General features: G+C 34.5%; 2 protein-coding genes and 1 long non-coding RNA gene across 4 annotated transcripts; 2 read left to right on the top strand and 1 right to left on the bottom strand.

The window, feature by feature from the left end:
• Positions 1–253: 253 nt before the first annotated feature.
• On the top strand, positions 254–2,774 carry LOC148622832 (uncharacterized). The gene is made up of 3 exons (XR_015920882.1): positions 254–330; positions 1,669–1,898; positions 2,617–2,774. It is a non-coding gene; the product is annotated as an uncharacterized LOC148622832 (long non-coding RNA).
• Positions 2,775–9,833: 7,059 nt separating this feature from the next.
• Positions 9,834–12,941, top strand: LOC148622831 (uncharacterized). 2 transcript variants are annotated; one of them, XM_088573069.1, is made up of 2 exons: positions 9,834–10,038; positions 11,678–12,941. In XM_088573069.1, the coding sequence occupies exon 2, from the start codon at positions 11,926–11,928 to the stop codon at positions 12,763–12,765; it is 840 nt and encodes a 279-aa protein (XP_088429195.1). In that variant the 5' UTR covers positions 9,834–10,038; positions 11,678–11,925; the 3' UTR covers positions 12,766–12,941. The 2 variants fall into 2 exon arrangements, with proteins under 2 accessions (XP_088429195.1, XP_088429196.1); XM_088573070.1 differs by lacking the exon at positions 9,834–10,038 and adding an exon at positions 10,663–10,805.
• Positions 12,942–14,820: 1,879 nt separating this feature from the next.
• On the bottom strand, positions 14,821–20,138 carry LOC148622830 (UPF0235 protein C15orf40 homolog). Its single transcript, XM_088573071.1, has 4 exons — positions 19,956–20,138; positions 17,519–17,621; positions 15,662–15,789; positions 14,821–15,234 (listed from the first exon to the last, which is right to left on the bottom strand). Exons 1-4 carry the CDS (start codon positions 20,028–20,030, stop codon positions 15,145–15,147), a joined length of 396 nt encoding a protein of 131 aa, XP_088429197.1. The 5' UTR covers positions 20,031–20,138; the 3' UTR covers positions 14,821–15,144.
• Between the last annotated feature and the right edge of the window lie 2,203 nt (positions 20,139–22,341).

Below are 22,341 nucleotides of genomic sequence, written 5' to 3'. Positions count from 1 at the left end.
CATGACTGACCTATTATTGTACAATAAATCAAAAATTATCATGTGGGTCTATGTGCAAGTTTCGATTGATCATGAAGCTACAATCATGACATCACAGAATTAAACAATGACAAATCGAACTGCATATTAAAAACACTATCCTTGTATTATCACGCATAACGTTCTATATTTATGAACCTCACATAAATAATCCCACAAAGGTAATAATGCATATTCAATCATAATATATTTATAATATTAATGTATTCTAATCAGAGAATCCTATAAAATGATCAAATGAAGAGGGTTCATTCACATTTTTGGAGATCTTAGGCGATAACAAAATATCTGGTAAGTGTATAATTATTTAAGGATGAAATTCGACAACAGATTTAAAAATATAAAGATATTGAAAATAAAAAAAACCTTTTCTGGGCTCATGGTATGAAAATTGTCTCCTTTGACAACAAAATGTTTTTTTTAGTTGGATTTTGTTGCTACAATGTAATAATATGCGATATTCCTGAACAAATTTTGGTACAAAAGCTCTTAGTTGGACAAAATTCAATTAATACCAAAAAAACAATAAAATTTTCTTCCATTTCATTATAATCCACGATTTGTAAAGTAAAATGTCAAAAAACGTAGTTCGTACACCAACATACAAATTTAAACTAAATGAATGATAACGATTGAAAAAAAAAGGTAAAACAAAATGACCGGAATATTCAACCAATAACTAAAAGGATTAGTTAAAATCGAAAATCTGCACACGATTGACAAAGCCAAGGCAAATCAACGAAGCGTGAAACCTGGCTAATACAATAAGCTAAACATTAAACAGAAACTTTGATTAACAATGTAATTTGGAAAATAAGTACACGTCTTGTGTTTACTCCGGTCATCTATGCACTTACCAGGAAAAGAAAACCATGACGTAATAATTAAAATTGTTCTCACTGAATATAGACACATAGTCATATCAGTAAAATGTTAATGATGATATTTTGGAATGATAAAATTTATCTTATTAAAAAACCTAGAAGTGGTTAGTATTTGGACGGTTTTACACCAATTAAAACTTAAGGATACATTTGTCTGATGCATTTTGATGTAACGGATTTTGAATGTCTGTCATGCCTTTCTACGTTGCAGTCGCCCCGTGCAGGTCCGGGTGTTAGAAGAATAGGCCTGCAGCAGCGCTAAGCTTGTCGTATAAGGCGACTAAATAGTGCTCAGAACCCTAGTCGGGGGCTAGGGCGCTCTGCCCACAAAGCAACTGGGATGTGTGCCCCAGGTGGTGGAATGGGGTACCCCTGGCGTGTTACCTGCTGGGGTTGTCAGGCTATAATACGAAAAACCTGACCGCAAACCATAGTGGTGCACCGTGTTGGGAAATATGCCACGTTCCTTGCACGTTAAAGAACCCTACTGTGGTATTCTCCCGGAGTAGGAACCATAGGGCTCCGCCACAGGAGGCTAAATTGCCCGACCCTACCCACCTCTCCCTATTTCCAGTGGCAATCAAAATTTGTCGACCCCATTGTCCTTGTGTTCCACCCCTTTTTCATTTCATCATCATTTCATGTTCATTTTATCATCAATTTCATGTTCATCGCCTGAATGTAGCTGAAATATTGCTGCTTGGACATTAAACCCCAACAAACAAACAAACAATCTACGTTGCAGTCAGTCTACAGACCACCGTAGCATGATGATGAAGTCCCTGGTACTATGTCTTTTGTTGGTATTGTGTCTGGTCCAAGTCGCCATATCTCAGTGGCAATCACCCTACAGTTCTTCATTCCTCAGTCGTTTCTTGGGATACCGTATGATGAGAAATCAATATAACAGCTACTACCAACAGGACGATGCTGACGACTGGTATGATGACTGAATATCATCCCAATTATTGGGGGGTAAGTACAATGAGATGATTCTTATAATTTCATTCATAGACTAAGAACGTTTCCAGAACTGTTTTTGTTCTGATCTATTATTGTCAAAATTAATTTTTGACTGACAGAAAGGTATATTAACATTAGTAAGTATTCAAAAGACTGTATGATGCTAAATAAAATAACAAATCGACCAGCAGAATATGATTAGCATCCTATTAATTGAGTAGACTGAAGAAGTATCTACTTGCTTTTGATGATAACAGATAATTTATGATAGGCTATCGCAAATAAAAAGGTGTGAAAACAATAATTGACGATACATTTTAATATATATTTAAAGAAGGAGGGAGAAAAAAATATGTCGTTCATAAAATATAACATTTACCTGAGTTTATAAAGGCAACATACCGATGTTCACGGATTATACATATGTTTTATCGTTACCTTAATACCGTTGAAAAGGACACAAATTATCACAAATCGCTAAGCCGTTCTTCAAAATATAACAGAAAATTAAAAGCATCACTGACACGTTAACGCATTTATTCGAAATGATAAAAGTTGCAATTTTTATTCAAATGAGGGCACTCGTACGATAATGTACCAACAACTAACAAACGGCAATCCATCGTTGCATCAACAATTAATGTGTCGTTTTAAGTCGGGTAGGCATATCATACTCATCATTACATCATTACTGGTAATATATCTAAAATCTATTAATATTTCTCAACAGGCACAAAACATGTAGGGTGTCGGAAGCAGTCATAGACAGTAGAACATACGTCATTCAGGAAGACGGACATATTACATTTCTAAATGTGGCATTTAAAATATTTGTACATGTGATAAATCTTGTAATTTTTGTATTTAAATAAAATGTAATACACTCTCGTTTTTCTTTTGGTTTTTAAACATTATGAATTAAAACCTGACAAACGTGAATTTTAAATAGATGTTAACCAATCGTTATCCTGTTGTCATCGGAAACTTCACTGGCATATCATTACAGTCATATAGACATTTGACAAGTGCCGATCAAATTGTATCCATTAGATCTGTATTAACAAGGAGAAAAAAAAATAAAAAATAAAAATGACGACATAATGACATTTTTCATTACAAATGTGACTTATAAATGTCATTACATTTTAAAAAGGTCGCAACTTTCAGAAATCAGTTTAAAGTGATTTACTATGAAATTTCAAATTAAGATCAAAAACGGATATGGTGAAACGCAAAAAAAAATGAATTGGCGTATAAACCGAATACCAAATAGTATACACACCTTTTAAAAAATAAGCTCTGAAATGCACCGACAACAAAAGTGATACAATCCACGTTTACCTACAGGCACAAGTCTGCGGTGCAGCAAAACTAGTTTTATAAAGCCGTAACCACCATCCCTTTAATGATAGGCCGTATATGAACTGATACAACAAACACACACACCGTACTATTCACTCAATAATAGATTTAATCTCCTCAATGGAATACCTCAACATACATCTTCCTCGTCCCTGTAGGGACTTATCCACCATATCCAGTCTTGTTATACCATATAGACAAAATGAAAATGTTTGTTTGTTTGTTTGTTTGTTGGGGTTTAACGTCCGAGCAGCAATATTTCAGCTATATTCAGACAATGAACATGAAATGGATGATAAAATGAACATGAAATGAAAAAAAAAGGATGGGTCACAAGGATAATAGGGTCGACAAATCTTGATTGCCACTGGAAAAAGGGGGGATGGGTAAGGTAGGGCAATTTAGCCTCCTGTGGCGGAGCGCAAAGGTTCCTACTCCTATCGAATACCACAGCAGGGTTCTTTAACGTGCGAGGAACGTGGCATCTTTCCCAACACGGTGCACCACTATGGTTTGCGGTCAGGGTTTCCGTATTATAGCCTGACAACCCCAGCATGTAACACGCCAGGGGTACCCCATTCCACCACCTGGGGCACACATCCCAGTTGCTCTGTGGGCAGAGCGCCTAGCCCCCGGCTAGGTGTCTGAGCACTATTTAGTCGCCTTATACGACAAGCTTAGCGCTGCTGCAGGCCTATTCTTTTAACACCCGGACCTGCACGGGGCAAAATGAAAATGAGATATCCACATATAGAAAGCTCATAGTTATTGGAAACTAGCTAAGAACATATTCAAGAATGGCAGTACCACCAAACTACAGGCATTAGAAATAATCGGTCACTACAATTCCAGTGGGCTAGATTTGGAGTAACGAAGAGGCAAGATTCGATGTAGTGCAATACTAAAACATGATTTAGGTTTTACTTGGAGATGTAATTAGGGTTCGAATATCTTTATTTGTGAAAACTAGGTTCAAATCATAGACAATAATTTGAAATACGTATCCTTTACGAAAAAATTTATTAACGGCAGTCGATTGGATTTTATTCGAAAGAATCTGCTATTATCTTTTGTAACGGGGATTTTTTTTTTCAGAGGACGCTAACCCCACCGGTGCACTTGGTCCATGCTCCCAGTTTTTAGTGAGTCCGAGTTGCTCATTTACTTTTGTTACTTTGTGTGTACATTTTTTGGTAATTTTATGTTCTTTTTTTGTGTCTATTTTCGTCTGGTCTTTTTGCTTGGATTACGTTCGTTTGATTTCCGCTAGAATCGTGGTTTCCTTGTTTACTCTTTCGGAATTTTATGATGAAGATACTCCTGGTGCAAAAGCTTTTCTCAGTGGCATCTGTTGTGTTCATTAAAATCTGACACTTTATCATATATACGAGAAAAACTCTCCCATAGTGAAATAAAGATACCGTAGGAAGCTGCCGTCAAATTATCACCATCTAGGAATGGAAAATCAACAAAAGAAAAATCAAAATCATCTCTTTTGTCACAATTTTTCGGAGCAAAAGAAAAATAAAATGAAATAGAGGTAATTCCAACGACAATGTCAGAGTAACACAGAGACAAGTATAATTAAAAGACAACAAAACAACACCAAATTAATCATTTAATACATGTACTTCTTTCCTCTTCCTTCTACTTCGAACTGTGAAGCACATAAATACCATCGATCACATTTCGCTTACAAACAGATCTCGAACTATTTGGTGTTTATATATTATGTGTTTTTTAACGGTTGAAAAGTAATTTTAAATATTGGTGAACGAAAACAATGAATAATAATAATAAAATAAAGATATACAATCAAGAATGATGATAAAACAATACCTTGTATATGACCAAACCCTCATTTCGGCAAAAAGAAATAAAAAAAAAACAAAACAAAAAACAAAAAACAGAAGCGTCAACATTTAACACCAGTGTGAAGCTAGCCAGCACGCGTGGAAGCTAGCCACCAATAACTAATCCGTCAAAAATATTCATGAATATTCATAAGATGGGGTGCGCTCAAACAGCATTTTCAAAAATTTGAAATACGCGAATTCGATTTCGCTATTCTAAATGTTTTGCGTTCAGAAAATAAGAATAGTGAAAGAATATACGTGATCAGAACGTCAGGTTAGGGGGTGTAAATAGAACGCGAGGTAAGAAAATGCTGTTGGTTGTAAAAAGTCAAGATTTCAGACCAAAAAAAAAAAAAATACAAATTTTAAGGGGGTATCGTCCACCCCCTATGAATTTGCGCCGTGCAGTTACTTTTATCAGCATGAACACGTACATGTACATATTACTCATACAATTATGTTCTAATCCTAAGAATAGACTGTTATAAAAAGTATTAAAGAACAAATATTCAATATCTTATTAATTTAGAATGATAAAAAAAAAAGTCATGAATACTTTGACCCTGGGAACTGATAATTTCGTTTATTGCCTCACTTGAAGGTCATTTTGGCATTAGAAAAAAATCCGTCATTAATGATAAACTTCAAATTTCAAATAAAGCTTTAAAAAAGAAATAATTATTTTTTAATAATTAAAATACTACATGAAATTTGCATGAATTTTGAGTTATTTGGAAGATTCAAATTTTTCATGCATTTTACAGTTCAAAATAATTGTATTAAAGTAGTATTTATTTCTGTAATGTTTCTATGTACGACGCTATAAATCTTCGAATATAAACTGTACAACTTGAATAAAGTTTTGTAGAAGTAATTCCTTTCTGATTTCAAAATAGTTTGTATTATAAATTTAGACATATAATTTCAAGATTTAAAACCTTTTTCTCTTTGAACTTTCTACACTGGTTTGATACAGGAGAAAGGATACCACCATTGTAAACAGTTCTAGGTGTTTAAGAATAGAAAAAAAGTTAGTTGAATAAAAATTAATGAAACAAAAAGTCACATGTACTTGTTACATATAAGGCAGATCCTTGATTTCAATAATACAAGACGTATAAAATTGCATGTAAACTATTTAGATACGTTAGAATATACAGAAACGTAAACTATTTAAGATTCGTCTAGCGCTGAAACCATTTTAAATAGTGCAGTTTTCCTTCCGTTGTATTGACAGCTAGCGAGGAAGAGATTTCGACAAAAGGTACAAATTTGTTAACCAAAAATAACTCCATGTAGTATCCAGTTGACATTTTGAGAAGGATGAATTGAATACTATGTGTAGTTTTTTTTCAATTCCATTTTCTAATACAAACCTGTACAAATTTTCTCACGTAAAAATGACGAATTCGTACATTCTGATATTTACTTTAATTCAAATTCGATTTTTTCAGAGAGCTACTTAAGGATTTGATCCCCTGAGTCCATACTAGGACTAAGCCTCCACATACTGGGGACCTATATTGCAAGCAAAGATACCTCGCCACATTTATAAAAAAGAGTAAGACCTAGTAGCTCTTCTAGAAAAAAAAACATCGAAAATAAGATAGTGAAGCTAATTCGGAGTCAACCTTGGGGACCTAGTTCATCAGTCCATCTTGGCACTTGGATGAGACTTTATGCATCCTTAAGGAATATCAATTCCCAAAATACTTTTTTTTGTTTTTGTTTTATTTTTGTTCGTTTGTTTGTTTGTATTCAGTGTTCGCCATTTGACTCTAAATATTACTACCTCTTCATGATATACAAGTATAGCTCTAACGCAGTTTCTGTATTATGAAAAAAGTGTGTGCGTGTAAATTGTAAGAAAATTCTTCATATTTGTCCCGTGTGGGAACGCATCATTCAACAAGCGGTCGGCTTCCCAACGGGAACAAAATGTGCTCCTCTACTTACTGATCTATTCCTACACTCTTATGGGGCTGACTTGATAGCTGATCTGATCCGAAAGAAAAAACACCGTTTAGCTAGATCCTTCAATCTCAGTTTCCGCTATACAGATGGCGTATTATCGTTAAACAATCCTAGTTTCAGGGACTTGATACATCGCATCTACCCCCAAAGAACTTGAGATAAAGGATACTACAGACACTGTGAAGTCAGCCTCATATCTTGACCTACACTTAGAGATCGATGGTAAAGGAAAACTATTGACCAAACTTTACAACGAACGTGATGACTTTTAATTCATAATTGTCAACTTTCATTTCATCTGTGGCAACATCCCTTCAGCTCCTGCGTATGGAGTTTACATATCACAACACATACGTTATGCCAGAGCTTGCCGTAAACACGCAGACTTTTTGTATCTTGCTAGATTTCTTACAATTAGGCTTCCTCAACAGGGTTATGTTGCTACAATATTTAAGTCATCACTACAGAAGTTTTATGGTCGTCATAATCCTCTTTCGTCTACCCTGGACTTGACTTTTTATGAGCAATTCGGCGGGTGTTTCTAGAAAAGCAGAAGACGCTTAGTAGAGTCCGACTTGCTCATTTACTTTTGTTACTTTGTATGTATTATTTTAGTTACTTTATATTCTTTTTTGTGTTCGTCTGTTTTCCATGTCTGGTCTTTGTTCCTGGTTTACATTCTTTTGATTTCTGCTAGAATTTTGGTTCACAAGAAGCGGTTTAAATCAAATTTTATGTATCAAACATAGAACAAGATTTTTTTGTAATTGTGCGTCTTAAAATGTGAAAGAAAACATATGGTTGTAGGAATTTGATTTTGAATTTATTATTTACATGGTTTGCATACAAAATACTAAAAGTATTAACGATGGCTGATAATGTACCTTTCAATTTGTTCCAAGTATGAAGGTTTTTTCAACTAAACACCTACGTTTACGACTGCCAAGTACGTAAGCTCCGGCAATGGTATATCTGAAAAAAAAAATTAAATTTATTTTCAGCCATGTTACTTATAAAGCCTATCAATTTTAAGCCCGTACACCGATAATGGAAAGAAGAGGGTCGCAATTGCATCCGATTTTTAAGACAATTTCTTCAACTTCCTAGAGGTGATATTTTTTATCTGAAACGCTGAACGGCTCATGCAAGTATCCTTTTATAATTCACCTGTGGTGATATAATACGGCACAAATGTGGTTAGTAATTGTCGATATTTATTTGAAAACTAATCAAGAATTGAAATGAAAACAAGACATGTGTATCGGTTATTGCTATTTTTAACCAAGGTGAAAGTATTTTAACCCAGGTGAATGTCCCCTCGGCAAATTTCGGAAGAAATGTCGAAAAATAATTAGATTATAGCTATCGATCATCTTTGATTTAAAAACACTATGTTTTCACAATATTCTGTTGGTATTATCGACATATATTGCTTCTAATGCATTACTACAAACTTATTTCATTGAATCAACAAAATTAAGTAGAATCAAAACTGAACAAAAATGGCAGCTAAAGCAGCTTTAAATTAAAAAAAGAGGCTCCCAGGAGCCTGAACCGCTCATCTGGTTGAATTTTCCCTTTCAAGGGCAATGAATTTAACAAGAAATTGTCCGACAATTTTGATTCAAGAAGACTTTGGTAGGACTTATAATAAGGACCATTTCAGCAACTGAAAGTTCATTTCTATCTATCATAGTTTTCAAGATATTGCCTGAAAACTGTAAAAAAAATACCGTCATTTTTCTCTTTCAAGGGCAATAACTCTTACAAGGAGTCGTGTGGCAATTTTGATCCCTTCAAGACTTTTGTAGGCCTTATAATAAGGATCATTTCAGCAATTGAAAGACTTTTTTGCGAAAAACTTATGTCTCACCCATATATTTTATTTTTAGTGACGACGGCCATTTTTTCTATTTAATGGATCAAAAACCCCCACATCAGTCTATGCAGGATACCCAAAGGAACATTCATACCAAATTTGGTTCTAACTGGTCAAGTAATGTCAGAGGAGAAAAGTTTTGAAAAATTGTTAAAGACGACGGCCGACGACGACGACGGACGTCAAGGGATGGCAATAGCTCACATAGCCTTCGGCCAGGTGAGCTAAAACCATGGTCTGATTTTTTAGTCTTAGTTTTATTTTGTATTTAACAAACCGTCTATCTATTTAACTTCTTGTTACACGTGTACTTCATTGGTAGCAATGAATGCAACATTTCTGTTCCAAAATAAGGTGAAAAAAGGTCAAGACAACCGGATAAAACCACAGTCTTAAGTCATGAAAATCATGTGAAATAATTTGCATGCGCAATTACCGATTGATTTACAATATGAAGATAATTACCCACTTTCGTCTGATGGAAAAATATAGCAAACATTTAATAAAATTGTAGGTATCGGTTTAACGAAGATTTTTTATTTGTATACATAATATCAGATACTTGTCAGTGTGAAATTACTTAGCTTTTGATAGATAGCAAGACGAGTAACGAATATTTAAATATCAGCATCTTGACAAATACGCCCGATGAGAATAAAAGATGCACACTTCCAACCATGCGCAATGCCATATAATTTTTCATTCTCTCTTCTTCTGTCGTTCAAAAATAAAATCGACCCTGATCAAATGATAAGTATCATGTGTGGTAATTTCAATACAAGTCCATGCAAAGAAAGTTCGAGTTCGACATAGATCTTATTGTATAAAGAGATACTATTAGTACTGTATGTGATAAAGTAATCTGATTTAAATCCCCATGATACACACGATTGAACAAGCTTTCTTTTTATCTAGTACTGAACTTTCATACCGGCTTTAAGTGTGTTTCTAATGAAATGATATCTCCAGATTGTGTCAAATCGTTTGCGAACGAAATCAACTTGACAGTCACGAAAATAAGTTAGTTGAATTAGGACATGGAATTATGGGACAATTATTTACTGATGTTCGGTCCAAAAAGGTATGTATATAAATTAGAATTCAATGTGTGTACAAATATTTGAATTATAACTCTCTTATCAGTTAAAAGTTTTACAAATCGATCATTCAGAATTAATATAGGGTCTCTAAAACCAAAATTTTACTAATTTATCTGGTTAAACTATCTGTGAAATTCAATTTTAAGTTTAAATAATGAATATTACCTGAAATGAATTCTCCATTCTAACAAAGGACAAAAATAAAAAAAACGAGTTAATAAAACATGTGTCACATGAAAACTTAAGTTGCTCTAAATCCCTAATTTCAATATTAAGAATCAAATTATCAGTCAACTTGTACACATAGCAAACATATAAAAATTAAACAAATTAAAAAAGAACTTTATTAGCAAATCCGATATATTTCTATTTCTATTGATATTATTCCAACAATTAGTCAATTATGTAGAATATTCAAATAAATCCTTGATAGCCTTATACAAAGTCCGGAAAACATTGGTGTAACCTTGTTTAAACTATCACATCCAAACCTTAAAATAACTAATGCGATTCTCAAATATTTAATATTTCCTTCATTTGTTTACACTACGAACAGAAAGGTTCATACATTATTGACAACTAAGAGAAAATGAAGTGTACACGCGGGGTACCAAGTAAATATCGTATTATTCTTGTCTGTACTACGTTATTATAATAAAATGTGTCAGCGATTTGTCTGTATAGAATTTAACAGGATTATACTCAAAGGAATATTTACTGGGTAAAATGGATATGATCGTCTAATTTTGTAAGTAATGAAAAACCGTAGAAAATTGTTTTGATAAAAAAAACAGCTTAATTGGTAAATGTGAAATGCATGGAGACGTTATATTTACCCTGTGTACTTAATATATTCATAGTAAAACCGGTGTAATATATATCCTTTAATTCATTTCAATAAATATGTTTAAAAGACGAAGCAATTTAATGCCATTATGTTTACAATTCTTGGTATAGAAAATGAAGTATATCCTTAAAAGGAGTATAGAAAATAAATAGGTTAGAGCAAAATGGTTTATTTATACAGGGTAAATTATAAATAGTGAACATTTTAAGGAGATTGTATATCAAATACTTAAAAATCTTGTTAAAAGGAATTTTAAGAGCGAAAGGGCGTGGATATCAGTAACACATCTTACACTACATCATTGTGAAATAAATACCAACATAAAATTTACCAACATTGATCTTAGAAACTGTTTTCTTTCGTTACTCTTTTTAAACAAGGACAAATTGGAGAGAATTCATTGAAAAGTAAGGAAAAACAAACAATAGAACAGAATGATTACATGTCAGGTTCTTGTCAAGCCCTTTCTTCATTTCAAAATGACAGTTTTCAGCACTTCATCGTGTCAATGTTTAATCAATTTAAGTGTTTTTCCATATTTTCACCAAAAAGTCTTGATAAATCACAAATTCAATCGTTTTTTACACGACACTTAGGCTTTATTTAACCTTTAAGTCATCTATATATCATAAAAATAGAAATCTGTGCATAGGCATAAGACATTCTTTTGTCACAGAGACAACACGAACGTCGTCAGGCAGCGACATTCTAATGGAACAAGCATTTCATATGTGTATTCCAAATGAAATTTGTATTTTTTTTTTCAATTTTAGGTTGGATGAGCAATTAATCATAACAACGACTTAACTATGCAATCTACAAAATTTTATGACTTTGATTTAAACATTTCTATAGAGAAATATGAAATGTTCGGTCAACCAGAATAACATTAACAAGATTTAGAACACGTTCCATGCAAATACAGTGCAAAGTGAAGTTTGTGATTGATAACTTTGTTATTAATTCAAGATTATATGCATTTGAAAATATTTTGGGCTTTCTTAGCTAGTGCCATAAACTGATGCACTACGGTCAACAGAGGTATGCCAAAAGATTTAAAGAGGAGGTTGATGACGAGATTGTCAGAAATAGCATGGTGCAAAGACGATTGTCTGATGGTGCTAGAAGACACCTCCCGTTGATAAGACAAGGAACCTTGAAAAGTCCGAGTCATGACGAGCATATGTCTTCAATACCTAGCAACGAAAATAAAGGACATGATATTTTTCTAACAAGCAAAAAAGATCATGCTCGGAAAAATCTTATGGGGTACCTATATTCCAGGCAGCCGACTATAAATCGAAGTAACTCATTTTTGGTAGGAGAAAAACCACCAGAACCAGGATTACCGAGTGTCAAATACAAAAATACTCCAAAGAATTTTGAACGACAAAGAACTATTTTATTTGAACAAAGGATAATGCCTCCAAATTACAACAATGAAAACAAGACAATTGGAAGACGTCGCTCTGCTGGATCACATCGCCCGGGGAGCAATAAGTTTAGTTTACCGGAAATAATGAGAGATATTTATAGTTCAGCAGCAAAACTTGATAATCACGAGGAAGAATATGACAATGATTTCCCTTCTTCTGAAGATAATAGCATCGACATTGCAAAAAACATCATACCTCTAGAGTTTCCAAAGTACCAAAAGTCGACAAAAGTTTATCCTCCTAATCATAGGCCAATTACGCCTGGACTTATTGAAAAACTGAATAAAATGAAAGTTTCAACACGCAATAGAACAGAACAATGGATCAAGGAAATGCCAGACGATCCTAAAAAATATCAAGAATGTAGGAAGAAAGGGCGCCATTATGATCCTCCTAACAGATGGATATATACTGATAATACGTGATGCATTTTTTCTCCGTTGAAATCTTACGCAATAATTGGGAGTTTTCGCTTCATTTTTTTTAAATGTGCCAATACTTGTGTGAAACAGATAGATATATCTTTATAATATCTGTGTTGATCACAAATACAAGTAAAACACTTGATTTCCTCCTTTATAATCAAAACATTTTAAGTTTAGTTTTGTTCTGTTTAATTTTTTTTACAAATTAGGAACGCCATTTTTTTTTAAATATCATAATGAGATGAAAAAGTGTCTGGAAAAAATTGGAATGTGCAGTGTACATTATAAAGTTTCTGTTTTCAATTCCGCATGAAAATGTAGTACGTCCCAGCTACATGAACAGTTTCTATCTTTTCTACCTACAGATAATCATCGTAATACATGTATAATAGTGCCATACTGATTATATTTAATATATATTTTGTCCTCTATAAATGTTCAGTGTCAGCACGAAATCAAAGATTTGTTTAATACACTTACAACCTATTAATTTTCTACTACTAGTAATTCGATGTTTGTCAGCTCCAAGGTGAATGTCTATGGTCAGTAGGGGCGATTCAGCGTTAATCATTTTCATGCTTTTGGTACAAGTTGAATAAAAACAGGATATAGTATATACAGAGATTTTAGAGAACGTTAAACATTCACGTTCATTTGATTACAGTGACATTACCGTATTAAGCCACGGTTGAACATTTCCCATTATCATGTAAGAAGTTTGAGACAACAAAAATCATCTTAGTCATCGTCATGTTCATATATATATTGAGACCTCGGGGTCGAAATGACATTCAAATATTTTAGTATCTTAAATCAATCATTTCCCGATTTCCTGCAAAACTTAACCGAAAATTAGTAAAATAGTTACACTTTCTATAATAAATCAAGGCGTACTAAGTTTTGTTTGACATACATATCTGTTTTAACAGCACATGTGGTTACTGAACAGATAAATAGAACACCAACAAAAGTACTCTATAATATAATCTGTTTATCTATGTCGAAAATGTCATTCTTAAGGTACAAAGAATATGCAATCAACCATTTGACTTTCTCATTCTTTATTTTATGGACGGGGTTATTTTTGGAAATCAAGGACTATTTTTCATATCAAATTCAACATTTTTTTCCATATTGATATGTCAATAGGAATTGTATTGACTATACTGTGTTGATTTTTATGTATACATGAATAAAAAATATAAGTACATGTTTACTAAATCTGTGTTTTAAAAGGACATATATGTATCAATTTGTTAGCGTCTAGAGACTATAAAGAATCCATAAACATGTATATATAGTCGATGTTGAATTAAATAGAAATCAGACAGCTCGACTGATGGCTGGGAAACTCCACCAATGATAGAAACGGTCAGCCAACATTAACAAGCTCTCCTGTTCCGTTAAACTGTCATTTGAGCATAACTACATAATCATGGGAACCTTATTAATCCACCCCCACTTGTTAAACAGGAGCATTGCTCAGTTTTTCTAGTTTTTTTTATCATTGTCAATGGTTTTATCATACTTGTTTATAAAAAAGACTCATTGACACTAAAGAAACAACATCATAAGCCGCAGTAAATGCGGGTACTTTATATAATTTTGTATGGACATATCTAAATAATAAGCCGACGAACAAGTAAAATACTCGAACAGGCCATTAAATGGCCGTACAGAGCTAGCAAGTCACCAAAAATGAACAAAAAAAATCAAACAATAGGAGTGAACAAGTACAACAGGAATGAATTCGTTTCCAGTTGAAGTATGTTCAGGTAGCTAAAGGATAGAGAACAGCAAAGTTTCTCTTAAAATACGTCAAGTATCTTGCTAAATCTCCGATTGAAAATCGAATATAATCACCAAAAACAATTGACAGAATCCATTTCAGGATAATAAAAACTAGAAAAAATGTAAGCAGAGCTCACTAGTTGATACCACGCTCCCCTCTTGCAGATAAGAAGACGGTCTCCTCCAGGTTGACCAATAACAAAGTCCATGTTTAGCACCAGGAAACCCTAAAAGTCATACAAGCGTGGGTATAACAAAAGGAAGAAAAGGGTGGGAAGTTTATGGTATAACTGTACAGGCAATAACAATAGAATACTACTAAGAACACAACAGAACACTATTCTCTGAAAATTACTGACTATATTTAATGTATGATACTGTAAATATACCTCCTTCTGAATACTAGTGTATATGTAGGGTATATTAAAAATGATAAAGCCTACGATAACTATTCATAATCGGTGACTTATTCTAGCAGTGACATGGTTAACAATAGTAAGTATCATTTTGTTTAGCCGTTGTTTCACTGACTGATCTTCCATTTTATGCTACAGACTAGAATCAGCTGAGTATAAAACGCATAAGATGTTATTTTTCTACCGCATCTCTAAGCTTAGAAATAATACAGTCCTTCAGTAGTCCAGTGACCACAATCACCTTGTTCCTGGAACGATGTCCCTACAAAAGTGAAAGAAGCTTTTAGAAAATTGCCAAACAATACGAATGTCAACTCTAAGTGGAAGCCGATTATGTGACTGCAACACGAAGTAAATCCAAAGAATACAAAAACTTTAATTTATCAAAATCGTAACAATATTAAAACTATGCCGAAGAACCTGTTTCGTTGCTTATTGGGGATAAATCATACCAAAATTAAAATTGGATGTCTGTCTGAATTCATTTGGCAATTGGTTCCACGTGTGACCTCGGCATACCTGAAGCAGCGCAGACCGTTGTTTGTCGTTCTTACATGAGGAACTTGAGCAATATTATCTTTGCTATATATATGTACGGTACCAAACAAGGTCAAGGTAAAAACAACTGGAGCAATGCGAGATAAGTTCTTAGAACACATCCACTAAAACCATCATAAAAGGGTATTTACCTTATCAAGGAACAAATCTGATTTTCTCACTCCGAGCAGTTTGGACATATACTTTACAAGTTCTGCATTAGCCTCTCCGTCAACAGGTGGTGCTGATATCTGTACACTTACCGTTTCATCACTAAAATCTGAATTAGGACCAAGATCTTTATTTTATACCTGTGCTGCTATCATTTTCAATTTATATATTTTTTTTGGTTTCATATATATATTGTTAATTTCAATTGTATAAGTCGCATATCTTGACCTACGCTTAGAGATCGACGGAAAGGGAAAACTAATAACCAAGCTCTATGAGAAACACGATGACTGGTGTTTCCCTATTGTCAGCTTTTTCCTTTCATCTTACAATTAGGCTTCTGGAACAGGGTTCTGTTGTTACATTATTATGTTACATTATATGAGCAACTCGGCGGGTGTTTCAAGAAAAGGACCCTTACACTACTGGTGCATCTGGTCGATGCGCTCAGATTTTAATGGAGCCTGCTCATTTACTTTTGTTTCCTTGTACATGTTGTTTTGGTTGTTGTTTGTGTCTATTTTTCCTGCCTAGTTGTTATCCTTGTATTATATTCTTTTGATTACCGTTCGAATCCTGGTTCACTTGATATCCCTTTAAAAATAGAAAAAAAACTACAAAAAAAAAGGCTCCCAGGAGCCTAAATTGCTCACCCGGTTGAATTTTGTCTTCCAATGGCAATAAATTTAGAAAGAAGTTGTCCAACAATTTTGACTCAAAACTTTGGTAGGATTTGTCATAAGGATCATTTCAGCATTTGAAAGTTTCTTTCTATCTATCATAGTCGCCTGAATATAGCTGAAATATTGCTGCTCGGGTGTTAAACACCATTAATCAATCAATCTATCTATCAGTTTTCAAGATATTGGCTGTAAAGGCAACAACTCTTACAAGGAATCGTCTGACGACTATTATCACCGGAGACTTCTGAAGGCCTTATAATAAGGATCATTTCAGCAACTGAAAGAGTTTGGCTAAACCTAACGGTTTTGGAGATATGTGCAAAAAAACTACTGTCTGACACCTATGTTCTATTTTTAGTAATAACGGCCATGATTTTCGACGGATCATAAATCCCCACAACAGTTTTACGCAGGATACCCCAAGGAACATTTATACCAAGTTTGGTTCCAATTGGTCCAGTAGTGACAGAGGGTAAGATTTTTGAAAGAAATAACATAAGAAATAGCGAAAAAAAAAAACGTTAAAACGGCAATAACTCCAACATGGCTTAAAGGATTAAAATGAAATTGGACCACAAATACATCTCATTATGCTAAACACTATTATCCAGTCAAAATTTGGCTAAACCTAACGGTTTTGGAGATATATGCGAAAAAAATGCTGTCTAATTCTTATGTTCTATGTTTAGCAACGATCGTCATGTTTTTCGACGGAACAAAAATCCTCACATCAGTTCTATGCAGGATAACCCCAGGAATATTCACACCAAGTTTGGTTTCAATTGGTCAAGTAGTGTCGGAGGAGAAGATTTTTGAAAAATTGTTAACGATGACGGACGCCAAGTGATGTCAATAGCTCACATGGCCTTGGGTCAGCTGAGCTAAAAAGAAACTGTCATTGTTGTAATTGAGTGGTATATTTGATTAACGCATAAAATATCACTGTGGACCCTCAGATACACATACTAATAAACTATGTATCACAAAATCAAATAGTTATTGAGAAGCAGATATCAACATAATTTCCATCTACAGAGGAGGTAAGATAATTTTTTACTATTTCAGACACTCTTGTCTTATTCAAAGACCTTGTATGTCAAAATAACCTAATTGTCTATTTGGGGAAAATAAATGACTTGGGGGGGGGGGGCTTACCTGTAATAGCATTAACCTTGGCTCCTGGTCTGGCAGTAATTGCTAATGAAACACTGTCATCCCCTCTTGTATTTACTGAGTTAATACCCTGCTTCTTCGAATCCTGGAATAAGTTTGTAAACTAGTTTATATTATACCGCCGATACAGCTCAATAGAAAATGAGTACAAACCAAGATTTTCTCCTAAGGAAGTGACAAAAACTGTTAAAATTAATCAACATTTCAAAGCCAAGTGAATTATGAAAAGAATGAAATCTAAAACAGCATGCATGTAACAGAAAAAAAGGAACAGGCAGAGGCAGCACAAAGGAAACTGAAAATTTAGTGTCGAATTTATCTCCTATTTAAAACGATGGCTGAGTGTACATGTATCTCTTGTTTACTATAGTTGTATAGTTTTCATAAAGGAATTCAGAAATACAGTTGCCACATTCATTAGAAACCGGTCGATTTTAACTTAGGAATTCCCGACTTGCAGACCAACATTTTGTCAATTTTATCTCCCTTTGGAGCAGGTGTCCATTCGGAACACGTAAGGTTTTCCATCCGATATCGACGATACTTTAGAAAATCTCGAAAGTCAAAAGGAAATTTCTCGTTCTACTGACCCTGCCATAAATTTTCTTTACCCGGGATACAAATGAAAATCATCCTTATGTACCCTACCAAGAAAATGAAACACCCTGTAAATTTTAGAAACACCGTTGTGTTTGTCTGCTGGGGATTCCATTTTCATTCGAGTTACCTCTTTTTTCTGCACCCGAATCCGAACATCGATTACAGAGACTACCTGCTCTTACGGGAGGTAATTCTGCAAAACAGGATAAAATATGGCTGCATCCCGAGCTCCGCAAATAGGGAATTTGTAGAATAATCATTGGCGGACCCAAGTCACCTTTTATGGTCAAAAACTCTAGTTGAATTACTTAATAGATAATCACAGCAGGGCTCAACCAATATTTTTTCTGTGTGGAATTTTTTGATCCGTCAATAATAATATAGTAAATTCTCTGTTATAGCAGAGCTAACCTTTGGTTTCATTAAAAGCAACGGAACTATCACGGTCTCGATTTTCTTTAATTTACCATGAGGTGAATAATGTTGAAATGGTGGAATATCATTTGGACTAGACAAAAATTTTGTAGATCTGAGTTCACTTTAAAAACAAATTCTTTGAACAATTTAAAACATCTTTGCTATAAAAGCTCATGAGAGCTTATGTTAATATGAAACACGACTATAAATAAAAATTACTTACTTGCTCGCTGAACTTTTGATCTTTAACTTGATAAAATATGTGGGTTGCACTGACTGAACTACATGTAAGAGGGTCCACCCAAATTACGACCCAAAAAGGTTTGGGCAGTGACTGGCCTAAAGTGGACCCATTCTGACTAGCGATTTATTTTTTTTTTCAATACAATCAGTCGATTTTTTTTCTATCACAAGCCCCCATTACAATTTGTAACTATGTATATTTATTGTATACATAAACGAATTACACAAGCGATTGAATTGAAGTAAAATTTATCACGAAACCCACGCAAGTTTATCCCAAAGAAGCCAGCGTGTTCGAATTCGTGAGCGTAAACATGATGTCAAATAAATAGTAAAAAAGATAACTGCATGATTTTTGTCTAAATTAAATAATTCCCAGTCAATGGTTTGTTTGTTTGTTGGGGTTTAACGTCCGAGCAGCAATATTTCAGCTATATTCAGACAATGAACATGAAATGGATGATAAAATGAACATGAAATGAAGAAAAAAAAAGGATGGGTCACAAGGATAATAGGGTCGACAAATTTTGATTGCCACTAGAACAACGGGGATGGGTAAGGTAGGGCAATTTAGCCTCCTGTGGCGGAGCGCAAAGGTTCCTACTCCTATCGAATACCACAGCAGGGTTCTTTAACGTGCGAGGAACGTGGCATCTTTCCCAACACGGTGCACCACTATGGTTTGTGGTCAGGTTTTCCGTATTATAGCCTGACAACCCCAGCATGTAACATGCCAGGGGTACCCTATTCCACCACCTGGGGCACACATCCCAGTTGCTCTGTGGGCAGAGCGCCTAGCCCCCGGCTAGGTTTCTGAGCACTATTTAGTCGCCTTTCACGACAAGCTTAACGCTGCTGCAGACCTATTCTTTTAACACCCGGACCTGCATGGGGCCCCAGTCAATGGTAATGATACTTTTCAGTATGTAACAACTGATGTTAATTAAACCTTTTGTTAACATTTCCGACATTCTTTATTTTATTTTCGTAATTTTTCAACAAAAGCCCAAATAATGCAACAATTAGTTTATTTGGCGAACATGTTCACTGGGCGAATGAACTTGGAACGAAGGACGATACAAGGGCGATCGGACGTTTAGTTAAATAATACAGCATCGAACAAAGAAGGATAACCCAACTTGAATAGTGTCAAACTTACCCCCGACGTAATTTTCGCTTTCTTAGGCATTCTGTGAAGTAATCTACATAATACATGTATCTGTAGGGATTTCATCAATGCCTTGTTTAGTATTAATTACTGTTATTTAATTCCAAGTTATCAGAACTGAGAGGGAAACATGTATACGTGCGTTTCACTGTTACGTTATCTTTTTTTGAAAGAGCCGTTCGGGTAGAATACCACAAAAAAGTATCCAGCTGAAGTGTAAGAAAACGCACCCGAACTAACAGCTCTTAAACACTTAGTGCTAGTCCATGAACTCGGAGAAATATAATTACACACTACACATGATTTAAATAATTACATCACTATGTCTGACAATGGTCTCATTAGTTCGTTTTATTTCATTTTAATTGGCAAAAAGGGGGTAGAATTAAATAAAAACAGACCAGAATTCATCGCAAGAGGTTGAAATGAAAGCTGTTTACATACAAATGATTTTTACCATCCATTTCCGCGGTTTGTTTCTTCAACCTGGGTCTTCATCATCAATTTTTTTTATGTATGTTGGAGGAGGGAAAGATATTGCACAAAAAAAACTCACATTTGTTTGTGCAGCACGTGATGACTTTTCATTCAAAATTGTCAACTTTCCTTTCATCTGTGGCAACATCCCTTCGGCTCCTGCATATGGAGTGTTCATATCACAACTCATACGTTATGCCAGAGCTTGCCCAAACTACGCAGACTTTTTGTATCGCGCTAGAACTCTAACGAATAGGCTTCTGGAACAGGGTTATGTTGCTACAAGATTGAAGTCATCACTACAGAAGTTTTATGGTCGTCATCATAAACTCGTGGATCGTTATGGTGTATCCATCAGCACCATGAAAACTGATTTATTCAACGGGTCATAGTTTTCGTTTCCTCGTTTTTCTACCCCGGACTTGACTTTTTATGAGCAACTCGGCGGGTGTTTCTAGAAAAGCAGAGGACGCTTACCCTACCGGTGCACCTGGTCCATCCTCCTAGTTTTTAGTGGAGTCCGAGTTGCTTATTTATGTTTGTTACTTTGTATGTATGATTTTGGTTGCTTTATGTTCTTTGTTGTGTGTGTCTGTTTTCCATGTCTGGTCTTTGTCCCTGGAATGCATTCTTTTGATTGCCGCTATAACCTTGGTTCCCTTGATTACTCTTCCTCATTATTGCTGCTATTTACTCGTAGTGACATCGTCATTTACATGAACATCAAAAAAATGTATATAAACATTTAATGCGGAGGAACGATCATGATACATTTCACCAAATATGAGCATTTCAAGATAAAATATTTCGACTACTTTGATAGCAAGGATTATCTTTTCCTAATACTTAAGGGTTATACTATATGAGTCGTTATAGACACGTTTTAGCAGGTTAGGAAGAGTTTATAATGACCATGCATGTGTTCAGTTCATATGCAATGCGAATGGTAGGTTTTCCTACAAATTTAAATTGCTTGCATATATTTATTGAGCTATATTGCTTTCAACGGCTTTTCAATGTTTTAATATGATATATCGGCAACAAAATACTGAAGCGTTAATTAAATATGACAATTTGGATTATTCAAGATACAAGCACATGTCCGAACGCAATATCAGGAAACAAAGACGATCTACGTAGCGAACAGAAGGAAATACAATTACATATAGAAACTAAAGCACTCTCACACGGTAGTGCCATCAGGTGCTCCGGAAGGGGAAGCGTGTGCCGGAAGGAAAGGTCGAACTCAACAGTAATGTAGCTTCCCGACATACGCTGCCAAAGCAGAGTCACAAAGAGGCCCCACGAATTAGGAACAACTCCATGTGCAAATTAACACCAAGTGGATATAATTTGATTTAACAAGGTTTCATGATTTAGATAATATAAAAATAGTAGAAAATAATTCAAAATGGACGAATAAAATGTGGAAGATCAAATGTCAATTTTTACTTAACCCTCGAACGTTGAACGGTTGATAGTAAACTTGATAATAAAAAGCCATGCGAAACTTAACTAACCCCGGGTACGTAGTTCATCTAACACAGTACTAGTATTTTAAAGGAACCACTGTGACACCACTGTAGATATTAACTGTCAAATTACGTGGATTGTCAATCTTTTAAGACATGAAACCTAACTGAAGATATCTTGTCTCAACTGTGAGATTGAAACTTCGTTAATCAATTTGTAATGACGACCGTAAAACTTCTGTAGTAATGATATCAAACTATAAAAGGATTTTAACATATCCCAGACTCTCATTCAGTATTTGTGCTCTACAAAAAAAATCCGTGCACAGATCGATCACAGACTCGACAGTTAAGAACCAACTGTAAAATGAGAACTCCGCAGACTGAGGGTGTTGGTATATTGTCGCTTTGGATGGGGACGTTTACAA

This window comes from Perna viridis, chromosome 3 (assembly GCF_037379345.1).
Source record: "Perna viridis isolate PV_CMFRI_1.1 ecotype Kerala chromosome 3, ASM3737934v1, whole genome shotgun sequence".
NCBI classification, from domain to species: domain Eukaryota; kingdom Metazoa; phylum Mollusca; class Bivalvia; order Mytilida; family Mytilidae; genus Perna; species Perna viridis.
Note: the sequence above shows the minus strand (reverse complement) of the source record. Positions and strands in the feature narration are given on the sequence as shown.

Bases quoted from the DNA above. Each gene is read 5' to 3' on its own strand.
- LOC148622830 (XM_088573071.1), bottom strand. From the start codon at position 20,030: ATGAAATCCCTACAGATACATGTATTATGTAGATTACTTCACAGAATG. The intron at 17,622-19,955 runs GTAAGTTTGACA...AACTTATTCCAG, and splicing joins AAGCGAAAATTACGTCGGGG to GATTCGAAGAAGCAGGGTAT. The intron at 15,235-15,661 runs GTAAATACCCTT...TCACTTTTGTAG, and splicing joins CAGATTTGTTCCTTGATAAG to GGACATCGTTCCAGGAACAA.
- LOC148622831 (XM_088573069.1), top strand. From the start codon at position 11,926: ATGCACTACGGTCAACAGAGGTATGCCAAAAGATTTAAAGAGGAGGTT.